Source organism: Balearica regulorum, chromosome 12, assembly GCF_011004875.1.
Source record: "Balearica regulorum gibbericeps isolate bBalReg1 chromosome 12, bBalReg1.pri, whole genome shotgun sequence".
Taxonomy (NCBI): domain Eukaryota; kingdom Metazoa; phylum Chordata; class Aves; order Gruiformes; family Gruidae; genus Balearica; species Balearica regulorum.
Window position 1 is genome coordinate 21,948,098 of NC_046195.1, and position 23,775 is coordinate 21,971,872.

The following is a 23,775-nucleotide window of genomic DNA, read 5'->3' on the forward strand; positions in this document are numbered from 1 at the left end:
TGGTACATGCAATAGCTGAAACAGTTTAGCCTAAATGTTCCTGTGGAATTCCCTCTGTACATCCTCGTTCTAATGAGTCTTCCGCGTGGGCTGCACTGGCCACTGGGGTTTTTGAGGCCTTTTGGTCTGTCAAGGCTCTGAGTCTTCCTGCGTGCATGGCGTCAAGGGTAGCGCATGAGAGCAGAGCGGTGCGTGACACCATTCCAGCCTGAGGCCGCACACTGCTTTCTGCTGTACACGCTGAGCACTTTGTTTGCTTTAGAGTACTTAAAAATACTTTAACAGAAGATCAGCAGATCCAGGTACTCTGGGACGCATTATGAAATGCAGGTTTATGACAGTGTCTGACTATATATCATACCTCCTCCAGTCCTGAAAACTTCATACGGTGGGCACATTAACTGCAGGCGCAGGTTGCACTAATGTGGGAAGAGATGGGTGACCTTTTGGGGAGTCTAGACTGAAGAATACAACATTTTAAACAACAATATTCTAAGGTTAACACCTTGAATTACCTAGAAAGGAAAACGCTGCTAGGAAGGCAGCACAGGTTTGGAGTGCTGGAGCACTGTGTGACTTACATCAGGCATAACTGAGCAGAATGGAAGGGACTAAATAAATGTTTTCTCATGGAATCCTGCCCAGGAGAATCTTTTGTGTAGATGAGTAATGGGGTCTTTTTAAAAGGTAAAATCAGAACCACTCGAGTGACCCTAGTCCTCCCTGCCAGAGTTTACAAGCCTATCAACAAAACCTCATAGTCAGCTGTATCAGAACTTTTGACAACATGAAAAGTAATGTAATAAATCAAGACTCCAGAAGAGTGTTGACTCCAGAATCTGCTGTTGCCTGCGATGGATGCAGAGGAGCAGTGGATGGATGGGTGGCCACTTATAATGCGCAACTGAACTTTGAGATCTTATAAGGTGATGGAATATATTGTCCCAACACAGGCTGCTTTCAGTGCCAAGGAACAAATGGGTAAGAGAATGGATTTAAAGAAGCAATTTAATCCCTGGCATGAATGTTGATGATAAGCCTTGGTCATAGTTTGTAACCAAATATTAATCTCGCATGATTCTATGCTGGAATTATCTGGCATTTGTTTTATTCATCAAGTCAGATTTCTTTGTCACAACATAATCTACTAAATTCTTTCACCAGTCGGACACTATGAAAAGGAAATGAAGGGCATCACTGAATACTGTATTCTGTTTAAAAATAAAAACACTTTCATGAGCTTAAAAACAGTGAAGCCAGGCTTCCGTAGATTTATGCCCTGAAGATAAGTTCCCATGTGTTCTCCAGCTGAAGTCACCCTGCAGCCTTTCCCATGCTAAGGCTGCTGGTGAGGCCTCTTCCCTCTGCCGACGTACTTATTTCAGGAATCTCATGGGAGTTTAGTATTTGACGATTTTTACCTTCTTCCAAATTTGGTTGATATTGGCCAATAGGATTGAATAGTATGACAGGTGTGCAAATCTAAAGCATAACGCCAGGCTAAAGTAAAACAAAATTAAGTCAAATCTGGGTGAAGAGACTGAGCGTTCAGTGCTCTGGTACAGGCCTTGTGTCTGCAGACTCAAGAAAATGAGATAATTTTTAAAGAACATAAAATCCTTATCATTAGTGATGAATAGTATTGTTGAGCTTACTGGGTACAACTATACAAATTCAAAATTAGCAGATGGATATGGATGCTAACTCGGGATCTCAGCATCAAGCCTCAATTATTTCTTGTATTTTCAATGCATTTCCTTGGGTTATTTTCTTCTACAGTCTTCAATTAGGAGACTTTAAAAAGTGTTTAACTGTACAAGGGAAGATATCTAATGGGACAGGCTATGTAGTAGGGGTGGACTTTCAGAAGATGCTGTGACTGCATGCACCCAAAGCCATGGGTGTCCAGGTGTGTGAAAATCACAGCTTCTATGGTACAAGAAGAGGCTCTAAACACAGGTCTTGTGTTTAAACCCAGAGTTAGTATATGGTATCTATTGGCAAAAGCTGGCTTTTTGGCAGTACTATGATAATTACACTCCTTTTTAAGCTCAAAGAAGGCTTAAAATCAGGCTTTTGGTAACGGTTACTGCTGTAGGGTGACTGTGGTAAACCAGAGCATTGGAATAATGTTAGCTCTGAAATACAGATCACAGTTACATTTGACTCCCCAAGTGTATTTACACAAGCATTGTAATTAGAACTGCAGATAAGCCCCATTGGACAACTTCCATGTAAAGTTGCTTTAAAAAGATTAAGGGATGACACTCCCACCCACTGAAGTCAATGGGAGTTTTGCCAATTGCTTCCCTCCAGCCAGGCATTCACCGAAACGCAGAAATCCTCCCTAGATTATTAAGGTTGTGACATTTCCTGGCATGAACAAGGACATATTAAGTCGGTCAGTGTTTCTTGTGGTCTCTGATTATTCCTGTCTCTTCTGTCTTGGTTTTCTTCCCTTGTTTCCAATTGATTCTACCTTACTATTTCCTATGTTTGTCAGCATGTACCACAAATTTAACATTATTTAAGCACAGGTTTTTAAATTTAACTCGATGTAGAGGCAATTAATGATGCCATCTGTCTTGTGAGAGAGAGATTACACAAAAGATTGTGTTCCTGAAAGCACTATTTTTTTGGCAAACAAGAAATCCTATTAGACTCTCAGAACATTTCCCAACTAATTTCAGAAGTGCCCGCTTTAACGCAGTAGCTGAAAGGCTCAGATACATTTCCTGGAAGTACAGTATACTTAGGCGTTCTTTCAAAGTTATATTTTACAGAAAATATCAACCGATACATGATATTTTCAGTAAAACTAAAAATTAAATATATCATTGAACATCTGTTACCAATACAGTCTGAGTATTTAAATACTTAAAAATCCCTGAAACCTTCATAAAGTTACATGCTGCATAAATACAACTCTTTAAGAAATGTGAAGGGCCAAATAAGTGAAAACACATTTCTGCCTTTGCTGTATGCTGCAATACATGTCTTCACACATACTTCCCCAGTGCACTGGTGTGAAGGGGACTTGAGCAGAAGAAAGCAATGCATGTACCTTGAGTTTCAGGCTCTTCATCTAAAAACCTTTAAAAATCTATATGTCATAAGCATAATATGAATTTTTATATCAACAATGGAGTATTGCTTGTATTTATTAAGATGGCTGCTGTTAGCAAGTGTTTCCCTTCAACATGCTGTTCCCGTATTGCTGTGTTCTTTGGAGCGGTAGTGGCCAACAGACTCTGCGTGATGGATAAGAAACAACACATGTCTGTAAGACAATTCAACAGGAAAGCCAGAGCGAGTGTGGAGATGAGAATGTAATCTCTGTTTGAGTCACCGAGGAGCTCAGTGCCCGTCACAGACACAGCACTATCTTCACTCTCTTGCAGTTCTTGCAGTCTACGCTGACCAAAAGGTGACAAGAGGGATGTTGTCCTCAGGCCTGGAGGAGCTGGGTGATGATATTTCCACTAGGTTTTCCATTTGCTTCTACTCGTTACCCAAGTCTCTCCCAGCTCCCTTTCCCTCATCCTCACAGGAGCTTTTCAGTCTGTCACTGCCTGTGCAGCCCTGGCTGGCCCGTTTGCCACTGCTGCTGCGTACAGCAAGTCATTCGGAGACATCTACAGATCGTGCTGTCCTCCAGCTACACAGGGCTCTTCCTTAGATTGTGGTAGAACTGGAGGAGGTTGCAGTTTACAGCCAACAGCATCAAGGGTAGTGCCTGTAGGAGGATCTAACTCCTGTCTGATTGTCTTCACACCTGTCTGTCCTGCAGTCCACCGCACATTGTACTTTATTTCTTGCATTTCATTGTTCGTTTTGCATGTAACGCTGAGGCTGAGATTGGCATCACGGTGCTGGCTTAGCCGAGGAAGGTGGCAAGGCAGAGCCTACCACTGGCTGCGTCGCGCTCTGCACTGCCCACCCCGGAGCACAGCAAAGGTGCTCACTGCGATTTGCTCCCGAGGGAAATGGAGATGGAGATGTGTGGTTTTCAATGTCCTGGGGGAAAAAGTGGAGGAATCACTTCTGATTCCCACTCTGTTTGCCAAGACTGATCTTTAAGAGGAAGGCCTTGACCCTTCAAAGTGAAGTCTTGCACAGTATTGACTGAATGCTGCTCAGATCCCAACTCGTCAAGGAGCTGCACCCAAGTAAGTCCATTTAATTGAGTGGGACTGCTTGAACGCATAAACTTACGTCCATAGATCTGTGGACAGAAAATTTTGAGAAGCCAGGTCATAATTCACCTTTTTCATGGTCTGATAGCTTAGACAGCCCCGTACCTCTTGCAGCAAAACTGAGAGAACACTGGATTGAGTTCAGTTTGGGCGCAGAGGAAAAGATGAGGCAGAATGTACCGAAAGGAGAATTATAGAGCCAGGGATGTTTAGGTGGGGATTCTCCCTCCATTTCAGTCCAGTGGCTTCAAAAGACCCTGAGGAGGATGGCTGCAGGGCTGCCAACCAGCGTCGGCCACGCAGGCAGCTCTGGGGTGAGGAAGAGCAGAGTGCAGATGTCTCTGAAGCCCATCGATCAGCTCTGGTGTTACAATTTAGTTCATGCTTTGAGGGATGCTTTTGGTGGGATGCATACTTCGGTATTCTCATATGCGCCTTAAGATTTCTCCAGACAGACTGCAGCATTTTCTATGTGTCATTTTCAAACAAGAGTCACAGTGTTTTCCTTAACCATCTTCCAATCTGATATTCACAGGATGGAGGTTAGGGCCAGTTCTAGGGCCCTAAAATTTAAGTTTTCGGGCCAGCACCAGACCATCCCAGCAGCTGCCACGAGATGGCAGCCAGATAAGATCCTGGCTGCTATTGCTGCTGAAATAATCAATTGCATTGTGAAACTTAAAAGTCATAAAAGCAGCTCTCTTCTCAATGCCTGAGTTGCATTAATATTTTACTAATTGACATTTTAACAGTGCCATTCAATCACTTCTTTAAAAATAGCAGGTGTGCTCTTTACAATAACGCAGACATCAATAGTAGATGCAGATAAACCAGTTAAACTGGAGAAAGAAAAGCTAGAATTTAGTAACTCTTTAAGGATTTATGTTTCCTTCCCTTCTCAAGTTTATCTTTTAAAGCTGAAGCATTTTTATGGCAGTTGTAAAGAATTACACTATAATTGTGACTTTATTCACTTGAGATGTCTTTACCATGAAGCGCAGGCTCTGAAGCTGTGTGTGCTGAAGGAGACTTAAGATGTAAATTCTTAACTACTGCCTCTGCTTTTTTCTTTTTTAAAACCCGTAAGTCATAATAAAAAACCCAGATCCGGTTATCTTTGAACTTTCAGTTCTTGTTTGAAAATCAAATCTCAGTTCTAGACTTCACAAGTGAGCTCTGTTCCAGTTTAATTTCTGAACACATAAGTGTCCTGAAAGTCCCAAAATCTCAAGTCAAAGCTCCTGTTACACTATTTTGCCATGCAGTCCTATCAGGATGTGACAGCTGCGATTGCATACGTATCCTCGTGGTATATCCTCAGAAAATGAGGATTGACTCAAGCAATAGATATTTGTTAATCTGTAGGACTGTACCATTCTTTACTTAAACTTGACCTTTGCACAGGCCTTCTTCTAACAGCTCCTGATTTACTGGAGGAGATAATTCATCTGGTTAGTAACTGCTGGACCTCCACAGATATTGCCTTATAGAAAATGGAAATACATTCATAAAATAATAAAAAAACCAAGCCAAAACAAAACCCACAAAACACCACAGCTCAGATTTTCAAGGCATTCTGGAAGCTTTTGACACCCATTTTATGTTACTTCAAAGGAAAACCTGTTGCAATCCACTAGATGTTACTAGACCTGAACCTAAATGAACAGAATTTCTAGCCTGCTGAGACAAACAGCCCAAACTAATATGTAGGTCTGGCTTCTCATTTGTTCTGCCTGTGCCTGGAGCTCTCTAGAGCTGCTGGACTGTTTTGAAGATTATATGCCACAGAGGTGGAGTTGGGTTGATGTTTCTAAGACCTGTTTTCATTCGTTTTGGGTGGTTTGTTGTTTTTTTTTTTTAAATGGAGTGTCAGAACAGCTACTATTCTATGTCCTGAGACACAGCGAAAAGCCTTTAATTGATTTCAGTAGGCTCATGTTTTTGCATGTAGGTGTTTTTTTCCGTTAAAGTCTGCCACAGATAGAAATGTCATATCCTGCTTGTTTTCCTGGGAGGATACTACTGCTTTTGAAACGGGAACCTTGCTGGAAAGCTGTGTTCCTTGCTCTGCTGTAACCCTAGGCATTGCTGGAAACTCTATCAAGATCTGTTCTTCACTGCTTTTATCCGATGCTGTGTGCTGTTTCTTTAGAGTTCACGTAGTGCCACTCTTACCTTTTCCTCTGACTTCTGCATCGGTTTCAACTGCTTCTACATTTCACAGTTTTCAAAGGCTTATTAGTGGGAGCCTGCCTGAGCTCCTTCTCGTAGTTACAGGTGGTGATGTCGAGAGCGATGAGTGCCATTTTATTTGCCATATATAATCTAGTTCTACAAAGCATGCAGGAAACCAAAGAATAGGTGGGCGAAGCCTTCAATCCCATCCCAGCACCGGTGGGGAGCAGTGCTGGTGTCTGTAAATGGCACTCCCTCCTCCTCCTCCTCCTCCTCACCCCGTGCTCTGAGCCGCTGGAGGAGCTGTTGGTGGAATCAGCTCTACTGCGAAAGTCTCCGTCATCCTTCACAGAGACTGTTCTTTCAGTTGAAGAGTCGTGTCTCCATTTGAGGTGACTGGTGCCACCTTTGTTCGTGCTGCTCCCTTCTCCTCCGTACCCTCTTTTCTGTGCCTACCTCTTTGCTTGTGCGCCACACAATGCTTCGTTACGGCTGGCCAGCAGCATCACAACTGCAGAACTGGGAGGAGCAGCCAAGCTGAGAACTTCCTGTGCTCTGACATTTGAATATGGCAAAAGAAGCAGAAAAGAAAGCGATAGGTATGTCTAAATGATATTGCCCAAAGTGGTCACGTACACGTGATGTGTAGCTCTGCCATATTCTTGCTCTAACATTAGATGTTTTTCTCGGTTCGTGTTCTCCTTATCTGCTGCTGATGGCAGCTCTAGCCGTGCTGATTTAACTTAGTGCTCTGCATGCCAAAGAGCATTTTCAAAGCTGTGGCAATATGTGATCTTAGCACGAGCATGGTAACATCTTCACAGAAAATGAGAAGTCATCAACTATGGAGTCCACCTAATTAGAATTCTTTAGACACATAGAGGATTCTGGTGCTCTTCTCTTTGTTTATTACAATTAATTTTAGGTCATTACGCTCAAGGGACGCCTGGTAACTTCAATATGGTCAACATGTGCTTAGTACGATATAATGAGCTGCCCGTTTCCCTTTGGGAATATATATTGGTATATTATTGGTGAAAGGTGCCAGACCGATAGAGCCAGCAAACAGATGTCCACTGCCGACTTCCAGAATAAGAGCACCATAGGCAGCTGCGTGGCTGTTGTATTCACACAGCACCAGACTCAGACCTGATGATCTTCCATCCTTCTTCAAACTACCAAAACCATCACCTATTATTGCTATAATTTTGCAGAGTGCTCGTGACCTTCAGGAATTGGCATGGGACTTTTAGAAATTGTTCCATCAAAGAATTCAGTCGACTAGTTACTAATGATCTGGCCTGCGTTTGAACTAATAAAATGGGAAAAAATTATCCATGAAAATAAAGTGAAACCCATTGCCCAGGCCCTGTGTTCTTCCTGTAGCAGTACAAACTGGATTTCCATGGCAAAAGGGAATCCCCTGCCAGGATAAAGCTGGAATCTTATGCCACCTGATCCTTCTTCCTTTCTCCCCACATTAGGGATGTTCTGGGACGTATCCAGGGCAGAAAGGGACATGGCTACGTTACAGTGTTCTCTGACAACCCTGAGCCAGGAAAAGAGTCCTTGGGGGTGATCCCAGCTGGCACGCAGTAATGACCATTTGGCTGCTTTACCTTGCAGTAGGGGTGGTTCAGCCTCGGGCCCAGAACGAAAGGAGGTGGACAGGTGGCTTCCAGCCATGTTTGCCTTCCTCCCCCTCGTGCTCAGGGCTGTGGAGATCTAAAAGCAAAAAATATGTTGACTTAAAGGCAAAAAAATATGATGAATATAACTGTGACTGAAGCTTAAGTAGGTGTTTAGAGCTGTCCTTCCTACAATGTTAGTAACCGCCAGGGAAGAGGATGGACACCTTCCTTCGTTACACGGTATGGTCGTCAGTCCACCCTTGTAGACAATGTGAGTGTGGTCCGTCTGAGATGATGAAACCACATCCAAAGCAACTAGTTGATGCACTCGGAAAGTAAACAGAAACTCCTCAAAACAGCATTTGGTCGGTCTCACGATTTCCAGCATGAAACCCGCCCTGCTAAAGGCTTTTTCTCCTCTTCCTCGTGTTACAGCCCCTTCCCTGGGCAGAGAAGAGGCTGGAGCCATCCCCTGGCACAGGGATCCAGGAGTGTTTCTGTGCCTTCCCAGAGCAGCGACTGGGAACGTGCCAGCGGGGAGATACAGCCAGGTTGGCATGCTGGGTTTTTGTTCAGCTCATGTGAAATGTATCACACAAGTAATTAATGGGTCTCTTCTCTACATCTGAAATTAAACCAATGTCACTTGCACGTACTTTAATTTTAGTTACTGACAACATGGGATTTGTTGAGTAACTGTTGCAAAACGTGCGTGCTGTCCCACGCTTGGTACGGTTTGTTGGAATCTCTACCAGGGTGTAATGAATTTGTCTTGTGCTAACGGCTGTTTGTGTTTGCCAGGCTGCAGCTTTTAATACTTTATCTGCATCTAAACACTCAACCCATCCCGTATGCGTTGCCAGAACACAGCCCTTGTACTTACCCACATGCACCACGGCCGCAGTGATGTCTTTGGTTAACTTCTGTGGTTTTTCTATCAGCTCAGCCATTTTATGGTCCACCCTCAGTCAAACTCGGCTCCTGCCCCTCTGTTGTGCATCAACAAAGCTTTCAGATAACGCCGGTGTAGACTTTGAGCAATGCAGGCGTAGTATCAGGGTCTGGATTAAGAGCAACCTGCTCACTACTACTAGCTAGTGAACTGTCCTCGGACATCCACAGTTTTCAGCAGACCCTGGTCCCCTCGCATAGCCCTGCCGTCTGTTTCTGGGGACAAAGCATTAACTGAGAATCTAAAATCCAACTCAAACGAGGTTCAAGACACATTGGCTGTTACCGATTTATTGATAATATTTATGTAAATTAATGTAATGCTTCTACAGTATGGATAGTTTACTATTCAGCTCATTGAAACGGTCAGCACATACTGGAAAAGTACAGATCGATATGAAAGTTCCTTCCTGTCTTGCAGAAGTGATGATAAAGAATAAATTATTGAAGAAAATTAAGCATTATAATTGGGGAATGTTCCCCTATTACTAAGTAAAGCCAGCCATTAGCACCCAATTTGCATTTTATACCATGCAGCAGGAAATATTTAAGTTGACAAATAGGATATTTAATACAGCAACAGATACTTGGCAGTTAGATATTAACAACTGTTACTGATGTGATTTATTTAGCATTATAAAAAGGGCATTACTATGTGCATATGATTCAGAAATTAACTCCAGTTTACCAAGAGGCCTTGACTGCCTGACCTCTTAATATCCTTATAATGACGCCATTTACCATTCAAAGGCTTGTTCAAGTCATTCACTGCTAGATTTGTTTTAAAGGGGTCCACTGTAGGGCAGATATTTGTGTGCATTAACATTTCTCATTGGCGTAGTAGGCACAAACATTTTTTAAATGGGAAAAACTCTTGGGTAAAACCACGCTCAGGTTATTAGGGGCGGAGGAGCCTCGCAGAAGCCATTCACGGTACATCCTTCTGCTGCACCCTCGGCATGGACTAGCCTCGCAAATCCTGACTTTTACACGCATTAATGCTTTGAAATCTTCTTGAGGTTGAGAGGAGGCTTTTATCGTTGCCTGCAAGTATGTCCTGCACACAGGTGGGGTGGGCTTCCCTTCTGCTGGCCTGTGGGATGTGTTCCACCAACATCTTACAGCCTGGTTTCTTGTGTAGTTACATGAGCAGAAATCTGAATTAGCGCCACAAACAGTGGTGTGAGTGGAAGCAGAACCTTGCTGTGAGTCGTATGGTTTTCTACGTGCCGACGTAGCCACTGTTTGAGGCTGTGTATTGCTGTGGGAATCACTCAACCCCTGTGATGACCGATACATATTCTTAAACACGGATTCCACACTCCCCTACTCCTTTTACTTGGTTTAGCTTTGCCTTTTCTATCTCAAAATACCTATTTGTAACTCAAGGTTGACTTTATTTAACCTTAACTATTCTTCAGCTGAAAAATCCAGGTGTGATATTTAGTGTTTAGATAATTCCCTACTCAATGCAATACAGGCTTTGCTGCTGTTGAGCTCATCTCTCTACTTTTTCTAATTGTTGCTAAACTCTTGGTGGTACAGGTAACTGTTTTGTCCTTAGCCTTTCGATTTTGTCTCAGAAGTTGTTTTGGAAGTTCCCATTTGGAAGTGGTTTACCACTGCCAATGATGCACCAGCACAAGGAAACCCTACGTACACATACCAATGTGCATGAAAATAAAGGCATAGATGTTCCTTTACACAATTGCTGAGTTTCTCCCTTCTTCCCTCTTTTTTTATTTTTTATTTTAATGCCCCTGTTTGTGTTTTGATTAGGTATGGGCAACAGACCTTGACCTTTGCTATAGTGACCAGCTGGCCTTGACTCAGCTCATGTTGTACGTGACAGATGGAAAACTGGATTGTCGCTCTGGCCGCTTCGAAGTGTCTCTTGGTCCAAAGAAAATGGAAAGCCAATGTATTCAGCATGAGGAGACAAAAACTGTAAGCAGCCATTTGTTTACAAATAAAATTATTAATGTAAACTACCAAAAAGTTAAAATCTGCCCTAGATCACTGTGCTAGAGGAGCTGAATCTGCTCCTTTGAGATTTTAAACTGCTACTTTTAGATTTTACAAGGTTAATAAAGTAAATGGGATACCATCACATTAGAAATTAAAAGAAAGGTTCTGGATGCTTATGGGTACCTGATCATTCATGCTTTGTGCTCAATAATATTGATTTGTGGTAGTAACTAGCTGCTAAATATTTTAGGTAGTTTTCATGTTGTAAAGAATGTGGTAATTTACAAGTTGCAAGAAAAAGGAAGGAGGTGAAAGCACTGCCCTGACTACAGGAGTAACTTCAAAGCAGTGAAGAAGAAATCTGAGCCTTGAGCTCATGAGCTCTGATCTGGGACCAGAAGTTAGAGCACTGAAGTTCTACCTCAGCTTTGTATTTTCATGTGCAAAACGGGGGGATAAAACCATTGGAGCTACATCTGCAGAAGAATCTGGACACCTACCAAGTTAAACCCAAATGTTGGTTCTCAGAACCTTCATTCAGTTCTGCATCCATCTAACTGTTTGGTATTAATAATTATTCAGTATTAATTATGGACATGGTCATTTGAACAGGAAGAAAAGCTCAGAGCACCCTAACTGAGGTGAGTTCCCCAGCAAGAGTATGCAGTCATACTCCATCCTGCTTGCTTTCTCTGGGCCAGAGCTTCAAAGCCCGAGCGGGAAAGCACCGGTTTGCGACACCAAGCAAGGCAGTGAGCCCCGAAGACCCCCAGCTCAATCTTTGTTTTCTATTGCCGGGTGAGATTCAGCCACCCGCGTTGTCACATGCTGCGAATTTGCGGACGCTCGGCTCCCCATGGGTGTCGCACACAAAGCCAAGCTGCTCAGGATTGCAGGTTTAGGTACTGAAACTCTTAAGATTGCATCCATACTAGTGCCTCCTGGGGATGGGATTTGAAATAAGATGATATTTGTGTATTGCTTTGAAATCCTGATGAAGGCTCTGTCACGGAAGCACAATTAACATATGATTTGCTTATCCTGCAAATTCTGGAATTAGATCAGGCTTGGTGCAGGATGTAATATGGCTCTGTCCCTCTAAAAAGGGAAGAAAGGCCTTTAGAAAAAGTCACAGAAGAAGCAATGTTATGTATAAGTACGTGTCTACATACACATATAGGTACGAACCAGATGCTGTTCTACACATTTTGACAGGAGATGCACAGCTCCCTTTTTTTCATACGTAGAGGAGGAATGTAGCACCATTCCAAAAATGCCATGGAGCTCTAATTTAGAGGTTAATGAGCTCTTGATCTATTGTTCTTGTCAAGCAACCACTTTTAGTTGGAGAGAAGTAAATTAGATATGATTAGTCCCAGTAGTACAAGTTTTAGAAATGAAAAGTAATCAAGTAGCAACTTTTTTTAATTAAAATTCTGTCAGAATTAACATAAATTGTTCACTATATCCTTTATTTTTCTTCTTTCTGTATTTCTGAGGGTTTTATCTCCTTAAGAGTTAACTACAAAAATCCACTCTCAGGAAAGTATCTTTAGAAAAAGAAACAAACCAAGAGACAAATGCTTTTACAGCACATGATCTGTAATGAATGATTAAGTAAAACACTTTGTGTAAAATTATGATGTTAATAATGATTCTGTCCCTTTTAATTTATTATATATTCTCAACCCTGGTAGGTTTGATTTTGATAAAACGGAACAGCAACTGGGTTTGTGTGATGATTTTATTTTTAGAAATCCTTCTTTGAAAGAACAAATTTCCTAGATACTGCTGCTACTGTAATTATGTACAAAACCAATCACTCATTATAGTTAGGATACATTATCTTCTAGACAGATGAGGCTAAATAAGCAACACATTAATAATTCATACTGCAGTTCATTATGCATGTGTATGCATGCTTTGTAGCTGAAATAAGCACCTCATCAACCTGATGCCAACCCTTAAACAATAGTTCTGTGTTATTGCAGCCACATTCAAGTTTACGCTTGTTAAACTGCTACTTGGATTATTTTATCAAGCATTCATTTATTTGTGGTCCCCTACTGCAGAGAACAGATTTTGGAAGCTCCTTTTTTAAGTTAATGACTTGAGCAATGGGTGTTATTAATTCTCAGAATATTATAAACATGATTAATTTTCAGGCAGAGATGTATTATATAAGGATTTCAACTATGTCAACTTAAATGAGTCAATGTCAAAACAAATATAATTTTAGAAAAAATACTGTAAATTACATGCTTCAAGGTGCAGTATCCTCGCTTTGAATGAGCAGTCCAGTATTAAAACTAACATCACAGGAAAGCCTTGGTTTAGGAGAACATCTCTCTTCAGTTCTACTCAATGCAACATTGCTAATCTTTTGTCCTAAGCACTGGTAAGAGTTTTTAAACTCAAATGCAGTACTGGTTTTTACCCATAGTATGAACTCCGCTGGTATCAGTTGTACAGCTCCTTGGCTCAAAGACTTGCTGGAAAAATTGTGCAGATGAATGCTGTAGCAGAATGCTCAGTCTTGGAGAAACCCAATTAGCCGCTTTGGAATTTCTGCTGTCAAGAAGAGCTGGCTCTAGAACAACGTACATTTCCACAGCGCAGGATGGATTCAGGGGATCCGCTTAGACCGATTTCACAGGGCTCAGTTACCAGTGAAGCTGTGAAAATATCAACATGTGGTTCACAGAGTGATTCTGTAGACCTGATCTATGATGTAAGTTTTTATGGACAGTGTGAGGTGAGGATTTAATTTTGCTGCATAGAAATCTCTGTTTTCAGTAGACATTGTTATGAACAGGAATTCCTCCAAACGGAGCCTCACTCTACACTTACTTGAGTTCACTGAGAAAAAGCCATTTAAATAGTAAATTGTTGGGTTCTGATATAAACCGATACAAAAATAAAGAATCCTGTGTTGTTTTCTCTAGCCTTCTCCACGAAGCAACTGGTGTGCAGTAGCAAGCAGTCAGCTGAGGCACTCCAGCCTTTCAGGAATCTACTATCACGTTCTCCTCCAGATGTGTAAAGCTCGTGGTGTTGGATTTGACCTCCAGGTACGAACGGGAAAGATTAGCAAATGTGCTATTCACTCTGCATAATTCTCGTATGTAAATTCTAATATGGTGAAACCACTGAGCACAATGTAAAGTTTAAGTGTTCTGTTTAGCATCATATAATGTTTAAGTGTTCTGTTAAAAACACAGCAAGGCGTTGCTCTACAGTTTTGCTGAAGAGGACTTGGTATACGTAAGAATTGATTTTATTTTAAATTGTTTGCATGACGCCAATTAATGAACTCTGAATTGCATAAAGGTCTTCAGTAGTTCCTGTAAAAATTAGTCTAATATTGTAACTTACTTACCTGGGGTGTCAGTATTAAGAACTGAGTACTGAGATATGGATCTGATTTGGCTTGAGACTGGAAGCAGCAAAGGACGAAGAGTATTACAACAGGTTTATGTTATACAATAGGGAGTAAGACGGCGTCTCAGAGACTACAGAGAGAATGTGGGTTTGTTCGCATGGCTCTGTGGGCAAAAAGGATCACAGCTGTAGCCAGGAGCTGTGCTTGGGTTTAGGACCACGTAGCACTGTGTTTTCCTGAGAGCACTTGGCCATCACACACCCCCGTACCCGTAAGAAGATACACCGTCAGAGGGTGAGGGGTCGGGTGGTAGTGGGGAACAGAAAGAGGAATGAAGAAATGAAAGGGCAGTCTTTGCTGGGAAAGGAAGTGCTTAAGGCTCATGAACAGAATGAAATATAGAAGAGTTTAGAAGATGTTAGGCAAGACAAAACAGCAGATTGAGTTTTCTGATCCAAAGGCACAGGGCTTCACTGGGAAATGCAGTTTTAGGTGTTTTCTCAGTATAAACCCTCCCCAGGGGTGGCCCCTGCTCATGAGACCTCTTACAGGGCCAACTGTCGCTTAGCACATCTAAACATCAAACTGAGTTTTGCTGCTGACCGTCAGTATCAGAGCAGAAGGTTAATGGAAGTTCATGTCCATCTGTATGTAAGGCGAAGTATAAACTTTAAAACCAGGAAAAACTAAACATACTTTCACTGTCTTTCAATTTAAAGGTGTGTAAGGCTTTTAGGAGTTAGCCTGTCTCTTGATAAAAATAACTGTGCAAGGAGATAATTTTCAAGATATTTATGACCATCTCTTATTATGTTGGAACAAAAATATTTGCTACTGAATAGGCTCTGCCGTATGTATTCTATTGGCATAAAGTTAATGTTTTCTCTATAATAAGTTAGTGCAATAATCTACTTATGCTGAGCAATAATCCATTACACACAATTCAAAACTAGCTTTGGATATAGCTATATACTTACTGTGCCTGTACAATACATTTATTATAATTATCACTATTTTAGGAATAATTAAATCACTTTTGTCTTTTTATTTAACAGGAAAAACAGGGGACAGTTTTTATATTGTATGAAGATCAGAAGCGATACAGATTGGGAATGATGTAAGTCTACACCATCAGGTCCACAGTCTGATAAACAGCTGGGAACACACTTGATCTGAAGAAAGTGAAAAGTTTTAGGGAAGCTTTAAGCATTTTAGTAACAAAAAAAAGGACAGGAGTCTGCTTAGATCAAAGCCTGACTGCATTGCAGACTGAAGACCTACTGCAATTAGCTTCACAAGAGCTAGATTCACTGTCAATAGCAATCTAGCTGTGAGAGCACACGGATTAGCACAGAGCTTACTTTTACAGGCAACATTATTAAAACCCTAACTATACATGATGCAAAGACGGTTGAAGTTTAATGCCTCCATATATTGTTCTTCACAAAGTGATCAGCAGCACTCAGGCAACAGCAGATTTGATGGTTCAAAGAAAGCGTAATCTGAGCAAATCTACTGTACACTGATTGAAAACCTCTCCTCGGAGAGAATTTATGTAAAGTTTACTGCCAAAATAGGAAACAGCAAGTGAGGGGCTGAAACGGTCTGTTCTCAGTCTGTTGGGTATTCCTTTGATGCTGGAGCCCTTTCATTAATGACTCGGATAAGAAAACAGCTCCTTGAGCGCTGGATGTGACTGCAAGTATGAAGGGCAGGAACAGAATTCAAAATGATCTCGACAAATTGAAGAAACAACATGAAAAATAAAATTACGTTCAGTTGGAACCAGGTGCAAGAAATTACACTTAGCAGTAATGAATATGAGGAACAACTAGCTTTGCAGAAAAGGATCTGTGAGTTACAGTGGCTTACAAACTGATGTCATGATCTTATGGAAAAAGGTAAACAATATAACCTGGAGACATTGGAAGTAATCCTTCCACTCTTCTCAGAGGGAGGCAATGAAAATGGTTAGAGGTCTAGAAAGGCAAAACTAAAGGGGGCAGGGAGAGGAGGCAGAAGTCAGATCTGCTAACAGCCTTCAAACACACAAAAAGCCTCTGCGGGAAGGAAAAATCTGATTTCCATGTCTTTGGTAGTAGGACAGAAGAAATGAACTTAAGTTGCAGCAAGAAAGATTCATGTTTAGCGTAAGAGAAATTTCTGATAGGAAGGGAAGAACTGATGAGATTGTTCGGTGTGGTTGTCACTGACAGTGTTCAGTAACAGATTAGACAAACCTCTGTCAGGATGATGTAAGTCGCATTGATCCTGCCCTAGCACAGGGAATGGACTAAATGAATCCTAAAGATTGTTTCTGGGGCCATGATTCTTTCAGCCAGTACTGAGCTCCTTGTGGATGAGACTACTGGTAGTACAGAAGTGAGTCAGATTTGGTTAAAGCTTAGCTTTGGTTAAAGCTTAGCTGTTCCACTACTATACTGCACTCACCTGCAGTCACAATGTATGCAGCTTACATGATTGAGCTGTAAGATAAATTTGAAAGAAAATCACTAAACAAGAGCTTGCAAAATATCTACAGGGGCCATTTGGAAGTGATTTAGGCATCTGAAAGCATTCCCTAAGCTGCTAAGCTCTTCCAAGAGCATCTCCTAAGAGAAGCTGAAAGGTGAGCTCTTTCCTTCCCCAACCCCGGCTCTGAAGTCCTCCTCCCTCCTGACCCTCCTTTGCATTGTCTCCGGTACTTTTACACCTCTCAAGGACCTGATTCAGCTCAATAACTCAGCAGAAAGCTTTCTTTTATTGGACTGGTTTTCTGCGAGGCTAAGACAGACTCAGTCCATAGAGGGGTATATAGCGAGCGTGAGAGTTGTGCGATGGGGAGGAACATGAGAGAAGGACCTGTCCTTTGCAGAGTCAGTGAGCTGTTGGATCAACTTGTCCCTGCTGGTGTGACTGCACTGTCAGCCAGGTACCTTGGAAAATGGAGTCCTTGTGTTAGAGGTACTGCATCCTACCTATGGTCTTGCTAACTCCTCTGGAACAATATACCAGTAGTTGCTCCCCCGGCAAGAAATGTAACATCACCTCTTGGATCACCAGCTTGAATTGGCAGTTACTGATGTATTACCAGAATACTGTCGAAGATATTTGCCATCCATTCTGGTCCCAGATTTGTATTCCGTCAGATTTTCAATGCAATTTCATTGTCTTAATTTGGAAATATTTTAAAGGATCTAACAGTTTGAGCTTATAAAATCACTGAAATACCTGAAACATCTATGGGAATTGTCATCCATTTTACTGCACTGAAGAGCTACTGTCAGTTCCAGTCAGTAAATGAGGTACATTCCTCCTCAGCATAGTATCCTGTTCCATAAGATCGTATGTATTGAGTCTGTACTACATATGCTACAACAATCTAAGAAATGCTGATGCTACTGAAAATTCTCTTTCAGGCGTCTTTCACAAATTGTAGGCAGAAGCAACAGTTCTGCTGAACTGATCTAAGTGTTTAAAGTGTTCTCCTGTCTCAGTCCTAACTCAATGGTAGCCTTTTACTTGGAGAAGCTGAAACCTCACTGCTTACTTCTGCTACGTTGATTAATAAAAATTATTTATTACACAAATCCTTTCTGTTGACAAGTTAAAATGGAGCCTCATCTTTCATATCTCCCTGAAGATTGCCACCTTGTGAGATTGAAAATACTCATTAAATTCCATCACCAGACAGGCACAAATGAGAGGGCGATTGTTTTTAAGCATGTGAAGGGAATCATTGGTAAACTCATTTGTTTGGATATCATTAACAGAACAATCGGAGAGGATCTCCAGGGGGTCCTCATGACCTTTGCTCGCAATCTCTTCATCATCCATCAAGAAATATCAGCACCTAATATGCAAGGCGAGACCAATTTTAAGGTGAGGTGTTAATTAACTAACGATCCTGGTTAATTTCTGTACAAGGGCTGAAAATACCTCATGCTGTATCATAAACAAGTGCTAAACCATTCCTTTTTTATTGTTAGCAGTATGTATTTTACAGTGTCTAGGTCAATATAGTAAGTCTCCCAACGAACCTGTTAGTTAAATTTAAGTTTGAAACTTTTTCTTTGAAAAGAGACATACTTTAACGTGAAGTTATTTCTAACGTAATGCTCCCGATTGTCCGTTGTAAAGAAGCAAAGGAGCTATCGGCACTGCCTCAGACAATTCTGCCACAATTGTCCCTGTTATTTTAGAGGGAGATCATCAAGGTAGGTATCTAAAATTAGAAACAAACTTCTCAGTTTATAATAGCTCCTTAGATTATTAACACTGATTTCTTTTAAGCAGGCAGCCACTGAGTTCCATTAGTTCACATTTCCACCCCACCATCAATTTCATGAATCAATTTTGCTCCCGATTTTCTCTGCTCTGAGAACCTGCCCGCAGCGCCCATCCCTGCGTGCCGGAGGATGCTCTGGGGTGCTGCGGGGGGACGCAGACGGAGCACGGGGGCTTGTCACACTGGGAACATTCCCCCAGGAGCGCTCACCTTTACTCGGAAGCTCCTTCGTGACGACCTTGCTGGCAAAAAAAAGACAGTAAAGCAATAATGAATCCAACCCCGTGCCCTGAAACCAGCGCTCATTACAATGCTGCCTTTTAATTCCAGAGAATAGCTGAACTTTCCAGAGGGAGTTCTTTTGCTAAACTATATCACCTTTAACTTTATAAAAAGTTTCTCAGATCCTGTCTGTATGCATTTTGTAGAAGGGTGGAGCACTGTGTTACAGATTTGTATCTTAAATCACATAATCTATATCAGATTCTTTCCAGTGTTAACTCTATTTTCCTCTGACAAGCAGAGTGTGAAATGACAGTTTTAAAGAAGACACAATTACATTTCAACATGTTACAGAATAAACAAACAAACCAACCCCCCTTTTTTTTCCAATATAAGGGAGTGAAAAGCAACCATTGAAGAAAAATGTTCTTCATAGTGAGTTAACAATGATTTACATATGTGAAATAAAACACCTGTTAGTTAATTAGAAGTACAAATTGCAATGAATTGTATTTTTTATTTACCTGAGATTTGTACACATTTACTAATAATTCCCCCAACTGTCCCCAGTAATAGTAAATGTAATTGGTGCATCCTGTCCTGTGTAACACTGGTTACCTTTTCAAGGCAAGTACTACCAGCTGTGCGTTTTGGCTGTTGGATTTCATTATAATGCCCATTAAATAACTTGTATTCCTTGAATCTGTTACAGATGGCAATTCAAGATATTGAAGCAATTCTAGGAATTACAGCAGAAAACAAACTGAAATTGTACGAAGAGCAACCTTCGAAAGCAGATGCTCTGAAAGAATAGTTAACGGAAAATGTTTAAGTGCCTTATTCTTTATGCTTCTGGAAATGCTTTCTCATCTGTAAGAACAGGTTTGGTTTTCCTTCTGCATTGGCATGTAAAGTAATATTAACTGAGACAGTACATTTCCATGATTTCTGAGTGCAGTGTTTAGAAGAATATCCCTTCTTTCACAAAAATAAACTGTTGAAAAGCAGAGGATCATAATAAGTGCTCCTGATGTTGATACTGTCAGTCCTGAAGTACACTATCTGTTTTTAAAATCTTATTAATAGAGTCATTGCCTCTAAGGCAAAGGAAACAACCTACTCTGACTTGCAGAGCACAGAACTTAGCATTTTACCAAGTGATTCCTCCATCAAGCCTACAACTTAGAACCATCCTTAACATATCTTCATAAAGATAGGTTCATAAACATAAACAATCCACTGCATCCCTAGCAAATTCTCCCATGGGTTCATTATCCTTCCTGCTACCACCAGTGCCTTAAGCATAGTCTGCATTTGTTTGCCTTCAACTTCCAGGAATGGGATCTCGTTATGTCTTTTGTCTGAGAAAGCAAAGAATTGTTTATTCTAAAATGACACCTCTCTGTGGGATGAACCCTTCTGTTCCTTGCGTCAAAAGTCCCGAGTCAGGTTTGGTTTGCTAACATCCCTGCAGAAGTGGTGTAGCCCAACCTCGTAAGGTATTCCAGTAATTCTCTTAGTCATGTTATACAATGAAAATGCCACTTCTGGTTCATATGTCCCTGCATATACATAGAGGAATCTCACTGCCTTTGTCACTAGATCAGACTAGATCATACTCTACTTAAGAGTCCTGGCCCTAAATTCCCTTTCAAACCTGTTGTCTTCTAAATACAGGCCTCCAACATCAAAGTAGGTCCAGTGTTCCGCCTATAAATAAATACACTTCAATGCGTTACATCAGTAAGGCCAGCAACCCAGATTCCTCTTCAGAACTGATTGTCCGTATTGTTATCATTCCGCTCTTTTGTTATCTACAGACTTTTGCAGCAATTGTTTTATGTTCACTTTCAAATTATCAGAAGTAATATTAATAGCTCTAGTTCAACAATAGATTCTGAGTATCATTACAATTATAGTTGCACTATGATTCCCAGTATACCACAGCTTTTGTTGCTCTGTCAGATAGATTCTGTATTTCAGATACTCCTGACTTACTTTGTCACAATTGCTGCGCACTGTTATGTTAAAGGACAACAGTTACATTTGTAAAATTATCTTTATCCATCAAATCCCTAATATCCCAAGAGATACCACATTCTAAATTTTACTATGGAAGAGTACTTCTCCACTGGATGGATACTATTGTCCCAAGCATGGCAAGTATCTTGGAGATTACTTCCCCAAAAGCTCAGGCAAAACCAGTTTTTTAAGACGAATAATGAATGTGACGAAGCAGTTGCAGCAGATCAGTGCCCAGTTTTTCCGATGCTCGAGTCTTTGATCCATTAACTTCGTACGTTATCTTTTGTGTTAAGCTTTTTCTCTTCTACTTTGGTCATGGAAGTAATTAATTGCTGATGAGAACATTTGCGTAAATGCTGATCTCTGTTTAAAATAAAAACAAAAAAGAATATTTTTGTTAATTCTTGTTTGGTTTTGTTCCTTTCTTACATGTAATCTCAATATGGTCTTTGTTTTGGATATATGAGAGCCCACACAGATTTTTCTAAGGTGAAATTTATCCAATGAATGAACTTCCTGAAAGTCTTTATGGTTAGAAATGGAAGTAACAGAGGTATTTTTGGCTGTGGCAGGTACAACAATGATCTCTCACTTGCCAAGAAATAATATGCCAAAAAGCATAGTAGAATTGCTTATTAGTTCTTGCAACAGGATGAGATATATTTGTTCTCTGTTGTACTTCAAGGGGCTGCAGCACAGTATGTTGTTCTGACTTTTTCCTCACAGCATTTATAATTCACTCCCTCCTATTTTACTGCCAAGAAGCTCTTTGTAGATTTCTCACCTAGCTTCATGCCCAAGCCATAAAATGTCCATTTGGTCAGTAGAAGCAATATCCTGGGGGAACGGGAGGCATAGGGGAGTCAGCTAGTTTCTTAAGGGTTAAGGAAAATTAAGCCTTGATCCAAGCCAGAACAACATAAGGTCTGAGAGGCTCATTAGTTCACTGGCACTTAATAGACTGCAGTGTCCTAGGAGTAAATGAAACCTGCACTTCCTTATGTCTTTGTTCTATTCCGACAAAAGAAAACTGTACCTGTTTTTGCAGGGAACAAGTGATCTGAAAGTTCCCATGGTGAGAGAGATTTCTCAGTATGGGCAAAGTGTGAAATGTATTTTGAGGAAAAAAGTTTTTAATTACTATTAACACTTCTGAGTGTTGAGCTGATAGAAGGATTGAAACTGCTTTACAGTCTCTCACATTCAACTCCCATGCTGCTGGTGCCAAAAATGTATTTTTTTAGCAATACAGCAGATAGATAGAAAATGAAATTATAATCTTTAAAAGAAAAAAAAAAAGAAGTCAGAAATATAGTCATGATTCTCCTGTTCACACAACTGGATTATTTATTCCCGCTCATTAAGGAATAATAGGGTTCTTGAACTGTAGCTTGAATTTCAGAACATGATCTAGACTGGGAAGAAAACAGAGCAAGTGGGAACCGAAAGATAAAAGGTGGCCCGGGCATGGCTGCTCATCAGAAACTGCCAAAGAATTCTGCAGCTAAGGACAGCAAAAGCCCAAGCTGGTTCCCCAGCTGCAATGTGTGGAGGAATGCTTTTGGAAGGAGATGAGGAACAGTGCGGTTTGGCATCAACTGCACAAGATGCAGACAATTAAAATAAAGGTTTCGCGCTCCTGATGGGCCAGAGCCGCCAATGAAGATGTGTGTTGAGTCGACAGCACTTCAAGAATCTTGTTTTTGCGAGAATTGACATACTGTCTGTAGCACATGTGCTACCCATTTCGGGTCATTCTCCTGAGAGAATGTTACCTGGAGTTGATACTGGAAACTGGGTTTCCCTTTATAGATATTTGGGTTTAAAGCCCTGAAAAAAGGGGACATTCAGCCCAAGTTTCCACATTTAGAATGACAACTCTTGAGCACAGAGCAAGCAAACAGTTCATCAGCACAACCACTTCCAGATGTCTTCCAAAATCAAGTATTCATCCTACCCATTTCCTGAAAGATCTCCCATACCTCATTCAAACAGGTAATTTGAGAATTTACCACCTTCCATCTAGGTAACAAATCCCTGGAGTTTTATGACTAACTCGGTCCTCAACATGTCACAGTGATTACCTAACATCACTTCCCATTAACAAATCACCTATCCCAGATCTGAGGTACTCTCTCTTATGGTATATGGATCCTCTGTATTTCACTTTAGACTACAGATTTTGTTACAGCAATCGGGCACTAAAGATCAGGTACTACAATCGTTGACAAGTTTCATGAACGTAGTTTAATACATCATCTCGACTGAAGAATGGTTAGACTGGGTTTTAGCTTCATCACAAAGATGTGCATCTCAGGAGACTGTTTTGACATAAAAATGACCAGACTATACCAGAATCCAATGAACGCAGAGACCTGAATAGCGCAACCAAATATTATTAACTGAAGACATTTGGAAGAATGCTTCATCATACTTCCAGCCTCATCTTTAGGCTGTTTGGTCATGATTCTTGCATACTTTTGTAGTATGCAATGTTTTGCTATGCATTTGTAAATACAGATGCTACTTCATTCCATCTGTAGTATGTTGTGCAAGTAGAGGTGCGTCTACGTTCTCTTAACCAGTGCAAGGTTACGCTGCCAGAGGCTGAAGGATTTTTCCATCCTTCTTGTACTTTTAACAGTAAGAGCAACACAAAGTTAACTGCAAAATAGCTTGAAATAAATACTTCTAAAAATCAAAGTAATTGTCACATGTGCACTTCATAGGAGGTAATTTTGGCCATGAAATATAACAGCAGAATATCATTGTGAAGTGTAATAAATTGGTTCGGCCCCTCACCATAGTGAGCCACAGTATCAGATTCCAACTTCTTCTCTCTCCTCAATGTTGCCACTAATAAAGATATTGAAGCTAACTATATGCTCTATTAATTAAAGGAAGGTGAACTTGAGTCAAATTTGTTACTGATGATGA

At 40.9% G+C, this 23,775-nt stretch overlaps 1 protein-coding gene and 1 long non-coding RNA gene across 2 annotated transcripts in view; one reads left to right on the plus strand and one right to left on the minus strand.

Annotated features, from left to right (window-relative positions):
* IQCH (IQ motif containing H) overlaps positions 1 to 21,305 on the plus strand; it is a 71,228-nt gene extending 49,923 nt beyond the window's left edge. Inside the window, exons 17-21 of the mRNA XM_075764122.1 lie at positions 10,733 to 10,900; positions 13,867 to 13,992; positions 15,359 to 15,420; positions 18,077 to 18,185; positions 19,526 to 21,305. Of these exons, the coding sequence (XP_075620237.1) occupies positions 10,733 to 10,900; positions 13,867 to 13,992; positions 15,359 to 15,420; positions 18,077 to 18,185; positions 19,526 to 19,627 (567 nt within the window). The 3' untranslated portion in view covers positions 19,628 to 21,305. The remainder of the gene's footprint in view (positions 1 to 10,732; positions 10,901 to 13,866; positions 13,993 to 15,358; positions 15,421 to 18,076; positions 18,186 to 19,525) is intronic.
* The window catches only part of LOC142603449 (uncharacterized), a 33,675-nt gene that overhangs the window by 8,302 nt on the left and 1,598 nt on the right, over positions 1 to 23,775 (minus strand). Inside the window, exon 2 of the long non-coding RNA XR_012837380.1 lies at positions 7,991 to 8,096. This is a non-coding gene — a long non-coding RNA (uncharacterized LOC142603449). The remainder of the gene's footprint in view (positions 1 to 7,990; positions 8,097 to 23,775) is intronic.